We start from the raw sequence: 20,245 nt of genomic DNA, 5'->3' as shown, positions 1-20,245 counted from the left end.
ATTTCGTGTCATTGTCGGGTTTTTTAAAGAGAAAAGTTTTTTTGATACTGTCTCTATCTATTTATAAAAATTGCCTTTATTACAATAGATCAGAAACAGCTGTTTTGAACAACATACTACATTAAACATCATCAACTTGATTATTGTTTTTGAAAAATATAAAAATAGTGATATTTATTAACGGCATGCCTGACGTCGCCGACAGCTTGCATCGCCTATGCATAAGCTTAATCTTACGCAAAGAACACTTCCGAGGAATTGGTTGATCCAGACGTTATCGCGTTCAAATGTTTATAATTTGTATATATGTATGTATATTTATAGTACATACCAGCGGATTCAACATGTCTTCGTAGATCGAAGTCGTCGCGGTCCACTGGCAAGTATCGCGTGAGCGGTCTCTGCCATTCGTTGGCAATACCGCGGCGGCTGCGACGCGGTGCGTTGCCAGCTGATACTGAAAATATATATAACAATAATTTATTTTAATAGATATTTCTAACAACATAAAATATTTAAGTTTTTATCGTACGAATGATTCATAATTTTATTGGGTATCATTTATTTCAAATACATTTATAAGTTTTTTTTTTTAAAATATTATTGGTAGGCGGACGAGCGTATGGGCCACCTGAAGGTAAGTGGTCAAAGACATTGGCATTGTAAGAATTGTTAACCATCGCTTACATCGCCCATGCGCCACCAAACTTGGGAACTAAGATGTTATGTCCCTTGTGTCTGTAATTACACTGGCTCACTCAGGCATCGAACCGTAACACAACAATACCAATTACAGATGTTTTGCGGTAGAATATCTGATGAGTGGGTGGTACCTACCCAGACAAGTTTGCACAAAGCCCTACCACCAGTAAACTATAGTCACAGTTAATCTTTTAAATATTTTACATAAGCGTTTAATTTATATAATCATTAAACGCTTATATCATATGTAAAATATAGTATATATTTTGAGACTATTTTGGTATCGTATTTCTTATAAATAATAGCACGTATATATATTATAAATAAAAGTTACAACTGAGTTTTTTGCCGACCTATAACAGTATCGTCTATACTCCTAATTAGTAGCAGTTTTACGTTGAATTAATCAACATTCATTGATGAATTAGCAGTTCTGGTACACGCATTACTAGATAAGGAATAATATTTAGCATTTTTATTGTATGTTAAGTGACTCAGTGTAAAATTACACAAAAGAAAGTCATGATTTATATATTTTTTTTTAATCTAGGGTTTGACATGATAAAATACTGTTTTGTTATTTATAGCAGAGAAAATGGCGGGATTATGAGTTCATAATCATGGAATCAATGATGGAAGGTGAACATCATAGAAATACATAATAATAACGGCGGCCAATCTCTAGAGAGATTAGCCAACTACGCAGGAGATATTATAGTGCACAAGTGTGTGCGCAAACACAGATGCACTGTCTATTCCCTAACTCTCATAATCCGATGAGACGGCAATCCGACGCGACCGGAAAGAGTTCAGGCGCAGGACCAACGATTTTACGTGCTTTCCGAGGCTCAGGAGTGTACACACTTCTAACTTCCAGACTCCAGGCTGCTGCTGAGAATTTTCTGACAGAAAAACCCAATAACTTTTTATTGGTCCGACCTGGGAACTAAACCCAGGACCTCCGGGTCTGCGGCCTTACATCAAGCCACTAGACCAACGAGTCAGTCATAGAAATACATACATTGACAATGTAATATATAATATGTTAACACATGTATATAATGACATCCAGCGAGTCGAAAGTCGAGCAATAACAATTAAAAATTCAATCGACTCGTAATTGATTAATTATACTTTGCTTATTTTAAATTTAAATGTAAGAAATATTATTGCATTTTATTTTCAATTGTTAATTTTAATGGTCACAATTAAAAAAAATATTCGTAATCTTTAATTGCAACAACAATTTAATTTTGTCCAACATTGCCGTAAAAAAAACAATATAATTTATTACATTAGTTTAGTGTAAAATAGTTTGGTGGATTTAAGCTCGAGTTCAAACGCCGAACTGATCAAGAACAATAATTGTTTATACGAACCACATTATAGATCTGATTTATTTAAGAAAACTACGCAAATTCCTACCGTTCTTTCAGCTGTAATCCGAAATGTCGGTAGAGTTAAAGTAGCGAAGATTCTAAAACGTTTTTTTTAAAGCTTGGTTGAATAAATACATTCGATTTAATTTGACTTGCAGTGCCAACGTCTAAAGGTGATTACTATGATACGGCTTATTTGCAACGTGCTTTAGAAAAATAACTAAACAACAGATAATACACAAGACAAACATATACGTACGAATATTATCTCTGCTGAAGTCTGAAGCGTGGCTGAGGGGTCGGCTGTCATCGCTTCGCTTGTCATCCTCTGTGGACTCGGTGCGAGAGTTTCGAACTTGAAGCTGCGTGAAGAAATAACACGTAAAATATTTACTAAGAACTTTGGAAAAATTCTATTTATATATAAAGTTGATTTGACAATCAACGAGAAAGTATTCAAAAACAACAAACACCTTTGAAACAAGTTATAAAACATCTTAGTCCTTAAACAACAAGGCATTTATTACAACAAATATGTTAAAAATCTTTTGATCTTGTAAACACACAAACACACGTTTGTACATGTATATACACACGTATGCTCATATACGCATATAATAAAAAACAAAACAGAATCCTAATTATGTATGATGCTAATGTTTTTTTTTTGACAGCCGCGATGACCCAGTGGTAAGAACGCGTGAATCTTAACCGATGATCGTGGGGTCAAACCCGGGCAAGCACCACTGAATTTGCATGTGCTTAATTTGTGTTTATATTTCATCTCGTGCTTTACGATGGAAGAAAACATCGTGAGGAAACCTGCATGTGTCTAATTTCACTGAAATTCTGCCACATGTGTATTACAACAACCCGCATTGGAGCAGCGTGGTGGAATAAGCCATATACCTTCTCCTCAAAAAGAGAGAGGAGGCCTTAGCCCAGCAGTGGGACATTCACAGGCTGTTACTGATGTTTTTTTTATAACTAGGTTCATGTTTTTCTGTGCATATTACACTTGTCTATGAAAGTGTACCTTTAAAATGATATAAATAAGCGTCATTCCCTCCTTTTATAATCTTATATATATCCTAATAATATTATAAACGCAAAAGTTTTTGACGACATCAACAAAAATTCATCCATACATATGGATGAATTTTGCTTTAAGCATGACAAGTTTTTTTTTATTATAGGTAGGCGGATGAGCATATGGGCCACCTGATCGTATGTGGCCCATGGACATTAGCATTGTAGGAAATGTTAACCATCGCTTGCATTGCCAATGCGCCACCAACCTTCGGAACTAAGATGTTATGTCCCTTGTGCCTGTAATTACATTGATCACTCACGATTCAAACCGGAACACAACAATACCAAGTCCTGCTGTTTTGCGGTAGAATATCTGATGAGTGGGTGGTACCCTACCCTACCCAGAAGAGCTTGCACAAAGCCCTATCACCAGTAAAGGCAGTTTAGATAAGGACATAAAACATTAAAAAAAAACATAATTTTTCGATACGTACGTATTTTTTCTTAAATACATTTTAAATGAAACAGACTAAGCGTTCGTGCCCTTGTTTAACAATTGTTAACTTTTTCATTGCTCACCTATATTAAATAAAATATATATTGCAAACGTTAATTATTGCTTTGTGCACGTTTTCGTTACTCTGGTTTAATAGATACTCACGAATAAAGGTTTTGGAGTACAATTGTCGAGGCCCCAGCGCGAACTCTTTATCAGTGTAAGCCACACAGACATAATGCCACACTCATTTATGTTCAGATTTTTTATTTGGATATCCTTTAAGCACTTATCGTTCTTTTTTTTTTAAATTTGTTACTTTTTAAGTCTAGGCGTTTTCCGAAAGATCTTTTAAAAAAAAAAATTAAATTAATATTTTTATTTTTTAGTTTTATAATTAGATAAGGGTGATAAATTTAAATTATTGGAATTGTATTTTGTATCTGTTTTATAAGTTTTATATTTTTAATTGTTTTGTTATCTTATTTTTTTTTAAATCATTTATTTTTGAAATAGTAAGAATATAGTTAATTATTTAGTAAATTCTAAAAGCTTCGGTGGATATTTCCCTAAACATATATCGACTTTACCTATAAATATTATTTAGAGGGTGATGCGTTGAAAAATACTATGTCTTCTTCTTACGAATGTAAAATCAGTGATGACTGAAAGGGAGAAGTATTTAACTAAACAGCCGTTAAACGTTTATTATTAGTTTGTTACGCACTCCGCAATGAATCTAACAAAGCGATGGTATAGACACGCGAATAATACTCACAATATATACACGAAACCTTAAAATTTATATAACTGATGTGACTTATCTAAACTAATATTATAAATATAAAAAAAATTTTTGATGAAATTTGGCATGTAACAAGCTTGAACTTCGAGGACGGACGGACATTTTTTTAACTTATACCCGCCGTTATATACGAAACCGAGATGGCCCAGTGGTAAGAACGCGTGAACCTTAACCGATGATCGTGGGTTTAAACCCGGGCAAGCACCACTAAATTTTCATGTGCTTAATTTGTGATTATATTTCATCTCGTGCTTTACGGTGAAGAAAAACATCGTGAGGAAACCTGCATGTGTCTAATTTCACTGAAATTCTGCCACATATGTATTCCACCAACCCGCATTGGAGCCGCGTGGTGGAATAAGCTCCAAACCTTCTCCTCAAAAAGAGGAGAGGCGGCCTTAAGCCCAGTAGTGGGATATTCAATAAAAATAAGAAATATTAATAAAACGTAACCAACTACGTTCCCAATATTAAAAGAAAGAAAAAAAATATAATCCTATTAATGCTATAAATGTTAATGTATTGTATATTCTTTTTAATCAATTTCGCAAAAACCGCTAGACGTACAGATAAAATTTATATATAGCTTATACCCTGAATTAATACATAAACCGACTACACGCGGGCGAAACCACGGGCGGAAGCTAGTTCATGTATAAAAACTAAATATTTAACCGATTATCATATCAGATCCAAATAATCATGCGCAAGACCAAAGTGGCTTGAGTTTGAAACGCCATCATGTAAACAGCATTCTTATACCAACACATGGTAAATAGAATAATTTAAAAACTCAAGTTTTTATCGGTAAATATTACGCTGAAGTAATTTATTACAAACACAACGCGGCGAGCGAAGCGCGTAGTATATTCTCGACAGAAATACCGCTGCGAAAATATTACTTCGCGTAACGAATTAGGGATCGGACACACCTGCTACCGTGCTAAAGACTGTAATGGCTATAAAATTGAGACAATAAATAAACATCTTCGGCCGTACTATTGAGAATATATCATCCCAACTGTGGGAATGTACATACACACAATTTTAATATTAACTATAAAAATACTGGTGGTAGGGCTTTGTGCAAGCTCGTCTGGGTAGGTACCACCCACTCATCAGATATTCTACCGCAAAACAGCAATACTTGATATTGTTGTGTTCCGGTTTGAAGGGTGAGTGAGCCAGTGTAATTACAGGCACAAGGTACATAAAATCTTAGTTCCCAAGGTTGGTGGCGCATTGGCTATAAGCGATGGTTGACATTTCTTACAATGCCAATATCTAAGGGCGACATCAAAAAACATAATACTATAAATAATAATGTGCTTCAGACCGATTTCGGCCAATCTCAAGAGAGATTAGCCAACTACGCAATAGATATTGTAGTGCACAAGTGTGTGCACAAACACAGGTGCACTCTCTATTCCCTAACTCTCTCAATCCGATGGGACGGCAATCCGACACGACCGGAAAGAGTTCCGGCGCAAGACCAACGGCTTTACGTACTTTCCGAGGCACGGGAGCGAACACACGTCCAACTTCCAGAACCCAGGCTGCTACAGAGAAATCTGACAGAAAAACCCAATAACTTTTTATTGGCGCGACTTGGGAATTGAGCTTGGGACCTCCGTGTCAGCAGCCTCATATTATATTTAGATCGATTTCGTTAACAGTCTACCATGCTTAATTGAGACGTGTCAACCGTATTTGAAAAAATACAAGGGTATCTATTCCTATCGTAGAGTACAAATCACTCGCTCAACGATACAAGAAGTCACGATGTATTATATTTCATTCGGTTACGCAAGTATTCAATGCTCGATATAAATAAAGAATACAGTTTTATTTATATCGTGTCAATGTATTTATTATTTAAGAAAACATTTTAAAGCAATTTTTTTCTATATTTTGATTATGTAAATCGATTTTCAGATGAATCATATCCAGCTGGCGCGAGCACAGAACATGCTCGCCCCACAGGAAACGTGAACGCAATTACACATATTAGAAACTTCCTAAATATTATTATATCTCTTAAACTAATATCATTAGCTTTTAACGCTTTCAACACTTAATTAATTACATTTATTTCTTGTACGCAATCTGTTTAACTGGATTTATTCCGCACATTGGATATTTTATTTCGAATTTATAGTTTAAACAGCGGATACTTTTATGATATACTAGCTAATTACCCCGGCTTCGCGCGGGTATATAAGAAGAAGAATGTATTTTGTACAGGATTTGCGTAAAATCCGCCCTTAGCGAGCTTCTACGTCGGAGGAGTAACTGTGACAAATTTCAAGTCAATCGGGCGTATAGTTTCTCCTGATCTCGTATATATATAGATATTTATGTACATTGGTAATGAAAATTTGCAATGAGTCCTTGGACTATAAGCGTATAGGTGGTGCGTAGTTGGCGTGATTAGTGGACCCTCCATCAAGGAGACTCATGCCATGAGGGTGGTACACCCTCTCGCAGCTGTAGCACATAATCATTAACCGCCCAAAATGTTTTTGGATTTTCAAGCTGTTTTGTTATCATCATTTGTAGTTAGGTATGGATTTCACTGTTTGTAATAAAAATATACAATTGGTATTCATAATGCTATCGTTTGACAAATGGTATATTTTGTTGTTACGTAACTACACATTCCTGGGTACCATTTGCATAACAATCTATACTCATTCGGCACCAACAATTAAAGATAAAAAGAATACTTGACTGTATATACCTACATCAATATTATGAATTAATTCTACATATAATTTAAAATGCAAAATTTTAATACGATTTACATATTATTTAAAAAACACAATGACACCAGCGCTTTGTCACCGTTATCTGAAAACCCTATTTATATATCAGAAGTATCCTATAGCGCTGAAAGCACGTCGGCCATCGACTTCGCAGCTATAATTCTTTAATGTGCGGTCGCTTTACCCGTAAACGTCATAATGTAGAAAATCTGTCGAAATTATTTAAGTCACTGCCACACCTACGCGACATAAATTTTATTTTATACTAGTAATATAGAATTTAAAATCTTGAATGTAAATAGTTATTATTACAAGGATACAGAGTTTTATTAGGTTTTAATTTAATATTGTTTTTAATGTGTTAATTTCGTGAGTTTTTTCATGTTTTAAAGTAATATAATATTCACAGACGTTTTTATGAGAATTTTGTGTAACATCGAAGAACATGATAAAAATTTGGCCAAGTTCCGTTTGGGTCATTCCTCGAAGTTGATTTACAATACAACATCCTTCTAATAATATGCGCTTGTAAGTTTGTTTGTTGGTTTGTTTATTACGCTTTCAAGTTTTAACCATTCGACAAATCATCATGAAATTTAAAAATGTGTACACGTTGTTAGGGGTGTAGAAAAGGATATAGAGTAGGTAATAATAATAGTAATATTCCTCTACACTAATATTATAAATGCGAAAGTAACTCTGTCAGTCTATTACGCTTTTATGCCTAAACCAATATATCGATTTTGATGAAATTTGGTACAAAGCAAGTTCGAACCCCAAGATAGTATATAGACCAAATAATACCTTAATACTTTAATACCGTACACCTACCTCTTCCCCCTAACACGCGAACGAATCCGAGGGCGAAGACTAGTTTTAAATAATTTTAAAAAGTAGGTTTTACCCGTAAAAATAATACTTCTTTAAAATTTATTGTAAACATGCTCGTTAACGTAACCTTGAATCAAGATTCGCAAATTTTTATATTAGATTTAACATACGGGCCAGCCCTATTAATAAACATGGCCGATATTAGCTGACAGTTTAAGTTTAAAAACAAGATGATTTTTTTAAAAGATATATAAATGAAAATTTTATAGAAAAATATTTGACATTTTATTGATATATTAATCCTACCAATATTTATAACTGTATATGTAAATGCTTGTTAGTCGATTACACAATAACGGCTGGTCGAATTTAGATGACATTTAGTGATAGCTTATCAGTACTTAACAGGTAGGCCCTACCTAAAACCCTATCCTCATTCATTCGCTGGCGAAGCGACGGGCGGAAACTAGCCAAATATAAATGAGTATTGATATTTGTTACATTTAAATCATTATATAAATATTTGACGAAGTTTTTGAAATTTCCGAAAACGTTTTAAAACGATATAGCGCAATCTCTCCGCTAATAGCCACCCAGTCTACCAAGATCAATACATCTTATACGGCCCACGCATTTACCAAATGCATTATTTCAAATGTTCGTTATATATTTTCCAAACTGAATCCAAATTATTTTACTTCAGTGGCAATATTTATTTCAATGCTTGTATCCGGACAAAATAAAGAAAGGAGTTTGAGGTACCTGTTCGGAACAGTATCTCATCTCCATATATTATATATTAAATAAAAGTTAAAATGAAATAATTAAATAAAAGAATGTCAATATAATATTTTATTATCGATTATTATGGAATACAAATACAGATGGAACCACAAGTTCGTCAATGAATATCGTTTCTAAAACGAGGATTTACGTGTATTCATGTTATTTCCTGACACATCACGTGTTTTGGAGAGGAAACTCATCTCGTGGAACATTAATAATGTACTTAGCGGTAAGTGCGACCTAGCTCAAATACTAGCCAACTTACCTAGGATAAAAGTATATATATCACGTTCGTGAATTCGTGCATTTACTGAAAATTTATGTTTACTGACTATCAATGTCACTAAACTAGCAGGTTTAACAGACAATGTATTCATATAAATAGTCTGACTATCAAAAACAGCTACTTGTGTTCTCTGTTTTTTTTTTTTATATAAAATACGTAGGCGGACGAGCAAATAGGCCATTTGATGTTGAGTGGCTGATGTGGAGTATCCCCGCTTATAGATATTGGCGTTAAAAGAAATATTAACCGCTTTTCACATCGCTAATGCGCTTCCAACCTCGGGAGCTACGATGTTATATCAGACACTGTAGCCACACCCACCCGTCAAACAGAAACACAACAATATGCTTAGCGGTAGAATATCTGATCAGTGGGTGGTACCTACCTAGGCGGGCTTGCACAAAGTCCTACCGTCAAGTAAATGTCTTTGGGAGTTGGCAGTGTTACAGTCCCGTGATCCTAGCCTTGAATTTTTTCCCTTCCCTGACCAAAATTGGGTCACATGACAAAAATGACATCACATTTTATCCCAGTACATACAGGAAACTAAATTCCCTAGTCCGAAACAACATATACAATAACTTTACAATTATATTAATATATTCGCCGGTTCTCATCAAGGCATGATATATGATGATATTTTCTTTTCTGAACCGGTGATAGTTCTTAATTTGACAATCAATAAGCAATGCTTCCGTACTGAATAAAGTATTATGATTTAATTTGAATAGTACCCTGGTTTTACATTCGAAACAATTTTAAAAATTGGCGCTCTCTTTTAATTTTTCGTGTTCGAGACGATTGGTAGTAATTTATAACGCTTTTGATGTGGACATACATTCAAATGATCCAAGATCACCGCGGGGTGCGTCAAACATTAATTCTGAAGGTCGTTCCGATTGTTACGTCGAGATTCCTCGCTGTTACAAGTAATAAAAAATTTCATAGTTTTATGCGAAGTATTCATTTTCTTGCCAAATCTGATCGCGATAAAGATTACTAGTCAGCTGTGTTGATCTTTGTTCTAGTGATATACGATAGATATAACGTTAAGCCAATATCAATGGGAGGTGGTGACCACTTACCACCAGATGGCACATTTGGCCGCCTACATATTATATATAAAAAAGAACGGGTGGTAGAGCTTTGTGCAAGCTCGTCTGGGTAGGTACCACCGCAAAACACCGTTCTACCGCAAAACAGCAGTACTTGGTATTGTTGTGTTCCGGTTTGAAGGGTGAGTGAGCCAGTGTAATTACAGGCACAAGGGACATAACATCTTAGTTCCCAAGGTTGGTGGCGCATTGGTGATGTAAGCGATGGTTAACATTTCTTATAACGCCATTGTCTATGGGCGTTTGTGACCACTTACCATCAGGTGGCCCGTATGCTCGTCCGCCTACCTATTCTATAAAAAAAAAGAAGTACAAAACGCCTAAATGTTTCCGACATATTCCATCCACAGAACAATCATAGAAATCACTGTTTCATTAGGCATTTAGTATTTACCTTAACTAAAACGCGCACGAAACAGACGAATTTTGTTAGCCGGTCTGAATTAAGTTCCGAGAGACTGGGCTGTTTGCTCAGATACAGTTTCGTATTTATTTATTGAAGAAAACACTTACAGTTTAGTCGATTATCGTTATTCTTTACCAAACGCCTCAGAGAGGCTAACGTTGGGCCGGCTAAGTAAGATTGCGCATATTATACGCTATTGTAGCTAATTTTTATCGTGAGTTTGGAATTCTATCAATATCGGTCAGTATACTATCAATTTGGTGCCAGTGTATTAGCGATATAATAAATTTAAGATTCTACGGTTGGCAACGCATTGGCAATGTCAAAAGCTTAAAGGCCGAAGGTCTTTGCCAACACCAGTGATAATTCAATCTTACTAATCTAAATCAATAATTCTATGAGACAGTCTGTAAACGCCTTCCATTGAGTAAAACGGAACGAATACTATACGGACTACTCAAAGTCAATATATACTTCCTAAAAAACATTAATTGTTATGTATATATATTGCCGGGCCTGTTGGCGTGGTTAGTAGATACTTGCCTTTCACGCCGAAGGTTATGGGTTCGATTTCCACCCAGGACAGACATGTGTTTACATGAATATGTCTGTTTGTCCTGAGTCTGGGTGTAATTATCTATATAAGTATGTATATACAAAAGAAAAGTAGTATATGTGGTATATCAGTTGTCTGGTTTCCACACTACAAGCTCTACTTAGTTTGGGATCAATGGCCGTGTGTGAATAACACAGGTACGGTCTTGCGTGGAATATTGCTCGCACCTTTGGGATGGCTCCGCTAAGTACCCACTTGAGGCCTTGGACCGGTTGCAGCGACGTGCCGTACGCATTATTGGCGACGTAAAGGTCACAAACACCCTTGAACCTTTACAATTGCGTCGTGAGATAGCAGCACTGAGCGCTTTCTATCGACTGTATCACGGCGAGTGCTCTGAGGAATTATTCTCTCTAATTCCTGCTTCCCCCTTCCTTCTTAAGTCCACGCGAGCTGGTTCTCGATGTCACCGCCTAACTGTGACATCAATTCCATCGCGAACAAAGAAATTTGGCAACTCCTTTCTTTGTCGCACTTCCAAAAAATGGAATTCCTTACCAGCTCACGTGTTCCCCTCCTCTTACAACCCGGGTTCCTTCAAACGAGGCGTGAAGAGGCATCTTGCGGGCCGGCAAGGCGAAGGCGGCTAGTGCAGAACGTTTTTCCCGTCTGTACTGGCCGTCGTCGCGTTTGGACTCTACTACCACTTACCATCAGGTGGAGTAGAGTCATTTGCCCTCCCGGCGAATATACAAAAAAAAATGTCCCAGGGTATATAGATATATAACCATTCCGTACATCAATGCGCCACCAACCTTGGAAACTAAGATATATGTCCTTTGTGTCTATAGTTAAACTGATACACACCCTTCAAACCTAAACAAAACAATATTTAATATTGCTGTTTGGCGGTAGAATAGTAGATGAGCGGGTGGTACCTACTCAGACGGACTAGCACAAAGTTCTACCACTAAGGAGGAGGACATAGAAGTTTGATTGTAGGTCTATAGTAAACCATGTATTTCGTTAGTAAAATGTCAATATTGAGAATCTCGTGGTATCTTTTTGGTAGAATCTATTTTCCGATTGCAGTGCTATTCCATCAGGACTCACTTCATTACTTACCCGTAAACTTTGACAATCGACTTATGGTGATATACTATTTTGATGCGTGTGTTCTTGTAATGTTATAATTATGATTAATGTCGCATATCACTTTCGACGTTTCCCAACCGTTTTCTGCAGTGAGTTTCGAGTTTGTTCTTACAGAATAGCACTGGCTTTACATGCTTGGATCTTGTAATCTAACGATTCAAAAATGCTTATAACAGCCTATTTGAATAGGCTTTATATTTTTAAATTTCAATGGGAATTTTGTAACGTATTTTCACGGATGTTAAGAAAGAATCTTAAGACGACGATAATAGTCTTTATGTGTATTGTTCGTAATTTTTTTAAATATATAAATTATTTTTTTTTAAATAAAAGTTATTGCAAAATGCAATATCAAGTAATTACGATTTTTTTTTTAAACGCTAATTTCGTTTTAATTTTAAAAAGATACTTTTTGCAAAGAGAATATATATTTTATAAATTCAAAAACAAGGGTGTGATAATAATATTATTTGTATAATATGTACGAGTGTTCGTTAATATAATTAATCCGTAGTAATATTATAAATGCGAACGTGGTTTGTTTGTCTGTCACGCTTTCACGGCTAAAACACTTAACCGATTTTGATTAAATTTCATATTAAGGGAGCTTGAACTGCAAGGACATTTTTTATACCTAACACTTGATAACACGCGGACCAAAACTTGTTTCTTATATATATATATATATATTTAGTGTAGTTTATTCGAAGTAATATGAATGTAATATTCCTTAAGTTGGTATTATTTAATTGATCACAATGACGCATGAAAATGTTTACAAGTTCCTACATGGCGAAACTCAATACAGATGGCGGATTTATTGTTTGTTTAATCTTTCGGAACAGGCGTCAAGATGGAACTTGGTTATTAATATTTCAACGATTATAATGAAGTTATTTTTGTATATCCATGAATTATCTAGTAACCAATTCGTTAAAAAACAATTATCTGTGTAAGTTTATTTTTGAAATACAACAGTTAGTTAATATTTAGTTTAACTTATTTTAAAAAATATAAATATTATTAATTAATATTTATTGGATAATTTTTAGGGTATTTTAAGAATCAACCAATTAATAAAAAAAATTACACTACTAAAAGCACTAGGCACTTATTCGCGTACTTTAAAAAAAAAGACGTCGTTTCTACCGAAACTTTTCGCGCCAACTGAAACGACAGGAGAAACTTTTTTTTAAATTCAAAAATATATTTTTATGGCACCTTGACACTAGCCACGCTGCCAGCCGGTTTTACACTGACACTACGACTAATTTAAAAGTTAATTTTAGTTTTCTGAAATCGTGGGCGGGTATAGAATGTTTACGTTGATAGTCAACATTTAATAGGTTATTTTTTTTTAATTTTTGTAATGGTAACTAGATTGGGTTTGATTACACTCTTTGACGTGCCGCTGATGTTTTCGGGATGTACTCTAATTTTTATGAACTATCTATCAAGTATTTTAGTGCATTCCAATTTTAAACATAAACGATGTTTTTGCTGTATTTTTAATTGAATCTACTTCCGCCGCGAGGAGATAAAGTATTATGTACTATGTGTCACTTGGTATTGAATTGATTATAAAAAAAGATTCAGCAAATAACGTTTTAAAACAGCTAAACTGTATAAATAAAATGTCATTTTTTTATAAAATTAATTAGAGTGTAGATACTAATTTTTTATCAAAAATTATATACAACAAAAAGACAATAATTTTAGATGTCAAACTAAATCAGATAAATTTATTTCGGTTTTATTTTATTTGGTAGATACTTGCCTTTCACTCCGAAGGCTGTGGGTTCGATTCCCATCCAGGACAAACATTTGTGTGCATGAACATGTCTGTTTGTCCTGAGTCTGGGTGTACTTATCTATATAAGTTGTCTGGTTTCCATAGCACAAGCTTTGTATAAGCTTAATTTGGAATCAGATGGCCGTGTGTGAAAAATGTCCCAGGATATTATTATTATTATATTTTAATATTGTGTTTAATCAAAGGTACAGTCAGAATAAAATAATCAAACAATGTTTTATCGCGACCAATTAAATATTTTTGGTTCTAAATGTACAATAAATTAAGTCAGACATTTCAAAACATAAATATAATAAAGAATTACTCATTAATAAACAAAATAGTTTCAGTTGAAGTCATTACTATGTTTGAAGTTGCTGTGATAACGCGGAACAAAGGTAGTGCATGTGTGAATACTAAAAATATGCCTGATAAGTGATAAAGCGTGCTGATAACAGATGATTGCTTTTAAGTATATAAGTGTGTTTCACGTCATTCTACATATGGCTATGTCTCAGTGGATAGAACACGATTCGTATATTACGCGGTTCGAATCTGGATTAACTTATACAAAGTGACATTGTAAGAAATATTAACCATCGCTTACATCGCCAATGCGCCACCAACTTTAAGAACCAAGACGTTATGTCTGTGCCTGTGATTACACTGGCTCCCTCACCCTTACACCATGAACGAACAAATGAATCAGGACTTTTCAAATATTCTATTTCTTGATGCCTGCTTTGTTTGAATTTATTACATTATAAGAAGTACAATTTCAGTACAAATAAACAGTCATATTTTTTATTTACAGTACGAAATAAATCCTTTCGAAATTTCTTACCACCCAAGTTTATAATAACTAATAATAAAATCAATTTGTCAGTCTATTTCGAGACTATGAATAGATGAATGGTTTCCTTCGTACACGGATGCGTTGCATTTCCTTTACAAGACCGTGTAAGGAATTTCCTGGTATAAATTGACATCAATGGACTCTTGAAATGCACGCTCTTAATATGTTCATATTGATTTATTAATAGTTTTAAAAACTGCCGCGTTCGTCTAAAGGTGAGTTCATTTTTTGTTAATTTTAAGGCCACGTGATGGTACGTGGACACCACAGTCAATAAACATTGAAAGAAATATTAAAAACAAATGTAATGGGCATCGTGCACTGGTTCACTCACGCTTTAAACCAGAACACAACAATACTATTATATAATAGAATATATGATGAGTGGGTGGTACCTATCCAGAGGGGCTTACACGAAGTAGGTACTACTTCGTGTAAGCCCCTCTGGATAAACCAACCAACCAACCGACCAAGCAAGTGCATATAGATGCATATAGATATTTTGAGGACTTGAATTTAAGGCCAAGGTCGAGCAATTAAAAAGTAATTGTCAAGAAATACTCAGTTACATTCCGAAATGTGGAACTTGGCAGTATCGACACTCTTGCGCCTCGGAAAGAAAGAAAAGCCAATTGTTTTGTGCCTGAACTCTCAGGTCGAGTCAGATGGTGAGGACGTCGCGAAAAGTCATGCAAACTGGGATTTTAACTGGCGTGCGTAGCGTAAACCAAAAGATTTATAAAATTGTATTTCTTACAATATAAATGTTACATATACACGCTTTAGGTATCTTGGTTATTATAAAAGTGGGGAATCAGTCATATTGTTAGCACTTTACTGATTGTCTGTAACGGTCGGTTGGATACAACTGGTAATAAAATTACATTTGGCCATTACCTGTCATGATGGAAGGCAACAACCGTCATGGTATCGGTTTAAAAAAAATGGAGGAATTAACAAACGAATTAATTTTTTTGTATTAAGATTAAATCGGAGAATAAATTTATATTGACAACGGTGTCTCATATCTGGTAAGCTTAAAATATTATATTATTCTATTACCATAAATGTAGCCAAAAATAAAACCTATGGGAAATAAATACGTAATGGTCTGACGAATGGGGCGAGAGCACTTTAACATGTCACGAACAAGGTCTAAAAACACATGTCTTTTCTCTTAAAAAAAGCACTGAGTAAAATCCTGTAAATTCTCTATAAACTGGACTAAGTTCTCTCGTTTTGTGGCCAAGGTATGAAGCTTATTCCGGTATCACCTCGTCCTCGTTCACCAATCTCGTGCCCGAGGGAGTTCAGTACGAAGTTTTATTAAGCTCTTTATTTAGCAGTGGGACACTTTCTGGGCCGTTAATATACATATAATAGTAAAACAATTCAACTCACCTCTTCAATTGACGACGACATAAAACCGGAACTGAAACAAAAAAGAACATAGTTATATACAAGTACAATATACAATTCTATGTACCTTATAGTTTTATAGTTTATGATGTAAAAAAAAACCATTCTAAATATAAATTTATGTAAACACGTTTTTTAGAAGTAACTGTTTTGGTTTAAAATATTTAAACCAAAACAGTTACTTCTAAAAACCTTCGATTCCGTGATATATAAAATAATACATTATTTATTTATTGATCGATAAAATATATATTTGCAAAAAGTATAATTCTTATTGATTTATTTTTAATATCTCTACTCCTTAAGCTAGCCCGCACTGCGAAAACCAACCGCTTCTTATTTATTTATTTTTATTATTATTAATTATTATTTAATTTTCGTATTTCTATCATATACTTTAAATAATATTACGCAAATTTACTTGCGATTCATTAACTAACAAGAGTTATGTTGTCCAATTTAGACATGGCTAGACTCGGACTTAAAGGCCCCTACGCACTTTGACATTTGAAGCCTTACATTAGGAAGCGGTTAGAGTAAAATTATACTAGTTTTAGCTGGATAAAGTCCCTCAGATAAGGCATAAATGGCATATGAACTAAGGCATGCATAAAACATATAAAAGGCACGTGGAACATTATTCGCAGTGCGTTTTACGTGAGGCTCGGCAACTTTATATGAACTGACGATATATACATCGTAAATCTGCAGTGCGGCTTGTAAGTTTTTATAGCTATTAAGCGTATTCGACCTTCCTTATAATTATTAGCGGGTGTTTAGTTAAACAACGCTGTCTTCTTCTTTAGAATGTCATATCAATAATGACAGAAAGGGAGAATCAGTGTTTAATTAAACAGTCGCTAAAAGAAGGTTAGTAAAGCCGATTATTTACACTGTCTTAATTGATAGTTTGTCGATAAACCATCGGTAGGGATTATATACAGTAACAGCCTATTAATATCCCACAGCTGGGCTAAGGCCTCCTCTCCCTTTTGAGGAGAAGGTTTGGAGCTTATTCCACCACGCTGCTCCAATGCGGGTTGGTAGAATACACATGTGGCAGAATTTCAATGAAATTAGACACATGCAGGTTTCCTCACGATGTTTTCCTTGACCGTTAAGAAAGAGATGAATTATAAACACAAATTAAGCACATGAAAATTCAGTGGTGCTTGCCCGGGTTTGAACCCACGATCGGTTAAGATTCACGCGTTCTTACCACTAGGCCATCTCGGCTTCATTCCATCGGGATTATATATCTCTTGTATAATTTAATTAACATTTTTACAAATGATATACACCATAAAACCAGTTAAAAGTTTTTGTTTTATTGCTTTTATTAAAACTAAAGATACATACCAACACATAAGTGATCCGTTCGTTTTCTTTTTATCCATCATTCGTTCTTTATTCATTTTTCATTCATAAATGAACGAATGTTTACGACCAATAAAATTGATATGAGTTATGACACCCGCGGGCTGAACATTTTCAATAAAAAAACTATTTAAGATAATTTATTACTAAATTTATAAATAATATTTCATCGACAGATTTATGGTTGAAATTTAAACTTAGGATTAAATTTTTATACTACACTAGTTGCGACCCGAGGTTTCACTCGAGGGGTTGGGGTGCTGTTAGGTACCCTATATACTTTTCTGTGCCCCCTGACAACGTAAATGTAAAATATCATAATGATCGGTTGAATAGTTAAGATGTAAAAGGATTACAAACAAACTCACTTTCTTATTTATATTATTAACTAGCGTCTTGCCCGTGGTTTTACCCGCGTAGTTCCCGTTCCCGTGGGAATACGGGGTCAAATAGTAGCCTACTATTTGACCCCGTACTGTTACACGCCGATAATGTAGCTTCCCATTGGTGAAAACATTTTTAAAATCGGTCTAGTGGTTTATTCGTGAAAGCGTAACAAACAAACATACAAACAAACTCACATTCGCATTTATAATATTAGTTAGGATAAGGATGTTTTACATAATACTGTGAATGGAAATACTTTAAGAGTGGCGCCTAAGATAACAATTTATCTATGATAATGTATAACTATATATATAATAATGCACAATATTAGTGTCAGGGTGTGTAATTACAGAAATTAATATAACCAAATATATGTAAATATTTTATCTATGTGAGTTCAATAGAAGTAGAAACTGGAAGCAGATATTATTTCACTGCTTCAATAACTTCATAAGCGTTTCTTGTGTAAAAATTCACGTGTGCGAACCACTGTGCCATCTCGGCATCCACGTGTCGGGTGAAAATCTGCCACATCTGTTACACCAACCCGAATGTAGCAGCGTGGTGGAATGAGTTACAAGCCTTCTCTGAAGGGCTTAACCTAGCAGTGGGATAGTAACGAGGTATTAACTTTCAGGCATGGGTATGCCTGCTACTTATTACGATAATAAATAAAACTTATAATGGCCGACGTTAATTGTACAAAACATACACGATAGCGAGATTAAAATAAAATTATTGTAAATATGTATTGCAGTGATTAAATTATTTATAACTGATTCATAAATATGTTTTACATACGAGTAAGTTATAATATCGTAATTAACGTTTTTTTTTATAATATAAGATGTCTTTAACGTAAATGTATTTGTTCTTAGAAGCCTTAAAAAACTGTATTTGTCATTAATATTCTTAACCTTTTTTTTTGTTGTTCTGCTTTTTAAATTACTTGTTAATACTTTATTTTATATACTTTAATACTTGCCAATAACTTGTTCTGGTTAGGTTTACTCCATGTTTCAATGTTAAAGTGGAAACTTAGTTGGCTTATGTGAGACTTATTTTGTTATCAAATGTTTATGTGTTATATTATGCTGGATGTTTCCCAAATAAATAAAATAAATAAATATCTTTATTTCATATTGTATTAGATTACTATTAAAATAATATTAGTTGTTGCATTGAGTCGTTTATCAATAAAAAGGGACTCAGGAGGAGTAAATAGGAACTCAGTAGTATTACGGTTCATTCGATTGTGAACCGATTTAGTGTAAGGACTGGTAATGATAGCGAGACTGTGGTGCCGTTATCGGTCGAGAACTTTGTGCAAGATCGTCTGGGTAGTTACCACCCACTCATCAGATATTCTACCGCAAAACAGCAGTACTTGATATTGTTGTGTTCCGGTTTGAAATGTGAGTGAGCCAGTGTAATTATAGGTACAAGGGACATAACATCTTAGTTCCCAAGGTTGGTGGCGCATTGGTGATGTAAGCGATGGTTAATATTTCTTACAATGCCAATGTCTAAGGGCGTTGGTGACCACTTACCATCAGGTGGCCCATATGCTCGTCCGCCTTAAAATACAATAAAAAAAATTTTTTTTAGACGAGAGTGATAGCATACTTTTTGTTGTTATGTCACTCTGACAACGTCAAACGGGTATCTTGTGGTTGAATGTCATCGACGGATCGCTTTTAAATTTAATTACACCGAAATTATAATATAAGGTGGAGTTTATTTATTCGCATACATAGTTCCCTGGAAGAGATATGTAGCGATAAGGCTAAGACTGTATCCATGAGATATTATCCATTTATACATAATTATATTGGAGCCCGAAAGTCGTACATACATATGTATATATGTATGAACCAGAACATCTTTCTTCACATGCTTTCATTACGATCCATCATCGTCGAACACGAGATGATTTATACAAACAAGATGCAGTACTGCATCCAAAATTTCAACACTCGACTTTATAAATAACACACAAACATAAAATACAAAATATTCCTCTGGATTTGAACCCTAAATCTTCTTTTAAAGCCATATATATATATATATATATATATATATATATATATATATATATAT

At 34.5% G+C, this 20,245-nt stretch overlaps 1 protein-coding gene across 3 annotated transcripts in view; it reads right to left on the bottom strand.

Moving 5' to 3' along the window:
* The window catches only part of LOC126778416 (pleckstrin homology-like domain family B member 2), a 106,471-nt gene that overhangs the window by 4,057 nt on the left and 82,169 nt on the right, over positions 1-20,245 (bottom strand). For all 3 annotated transcript variants that reach the window (XM_050501916.1, XM_050501917.1, XM_050501918.1), the window contains 3 exons: positions 16,364-16,394; positions 2,341-2,443; positions 332-457 (listed from right to left, as the gene is read on the bottom strand). In XM_050501916.1, coding sequence (XP_050357873.1) covers positions 332-457; positions 2,341-2,443; positions 16,364-16,394 — 260 coding nt within the window. The remainder of the gene's footprint in view (positions 1-331; positions 458-2,340; positions 2,444-16,363; positions 16,395-20,245) is intronic.

Source organism: Nymphalis io, chromosome 26, assembly GCF_905147045.1.
Source record: "Nymphalis io chromosome 26, ilAglIoxx1.1, whole genome shotgun sequence".
NCBI lineage: Eukaryota > Metazoa > Arthropoda > Insecta > Lepidoptera > Nymphalidae > Nymphalis > Nymphalis io.
The sequence above is the reverse complement of the archived record's forward strand: the minus strand, read 5'-3'. Positions and strand labels throughout refer to the sequence as shown.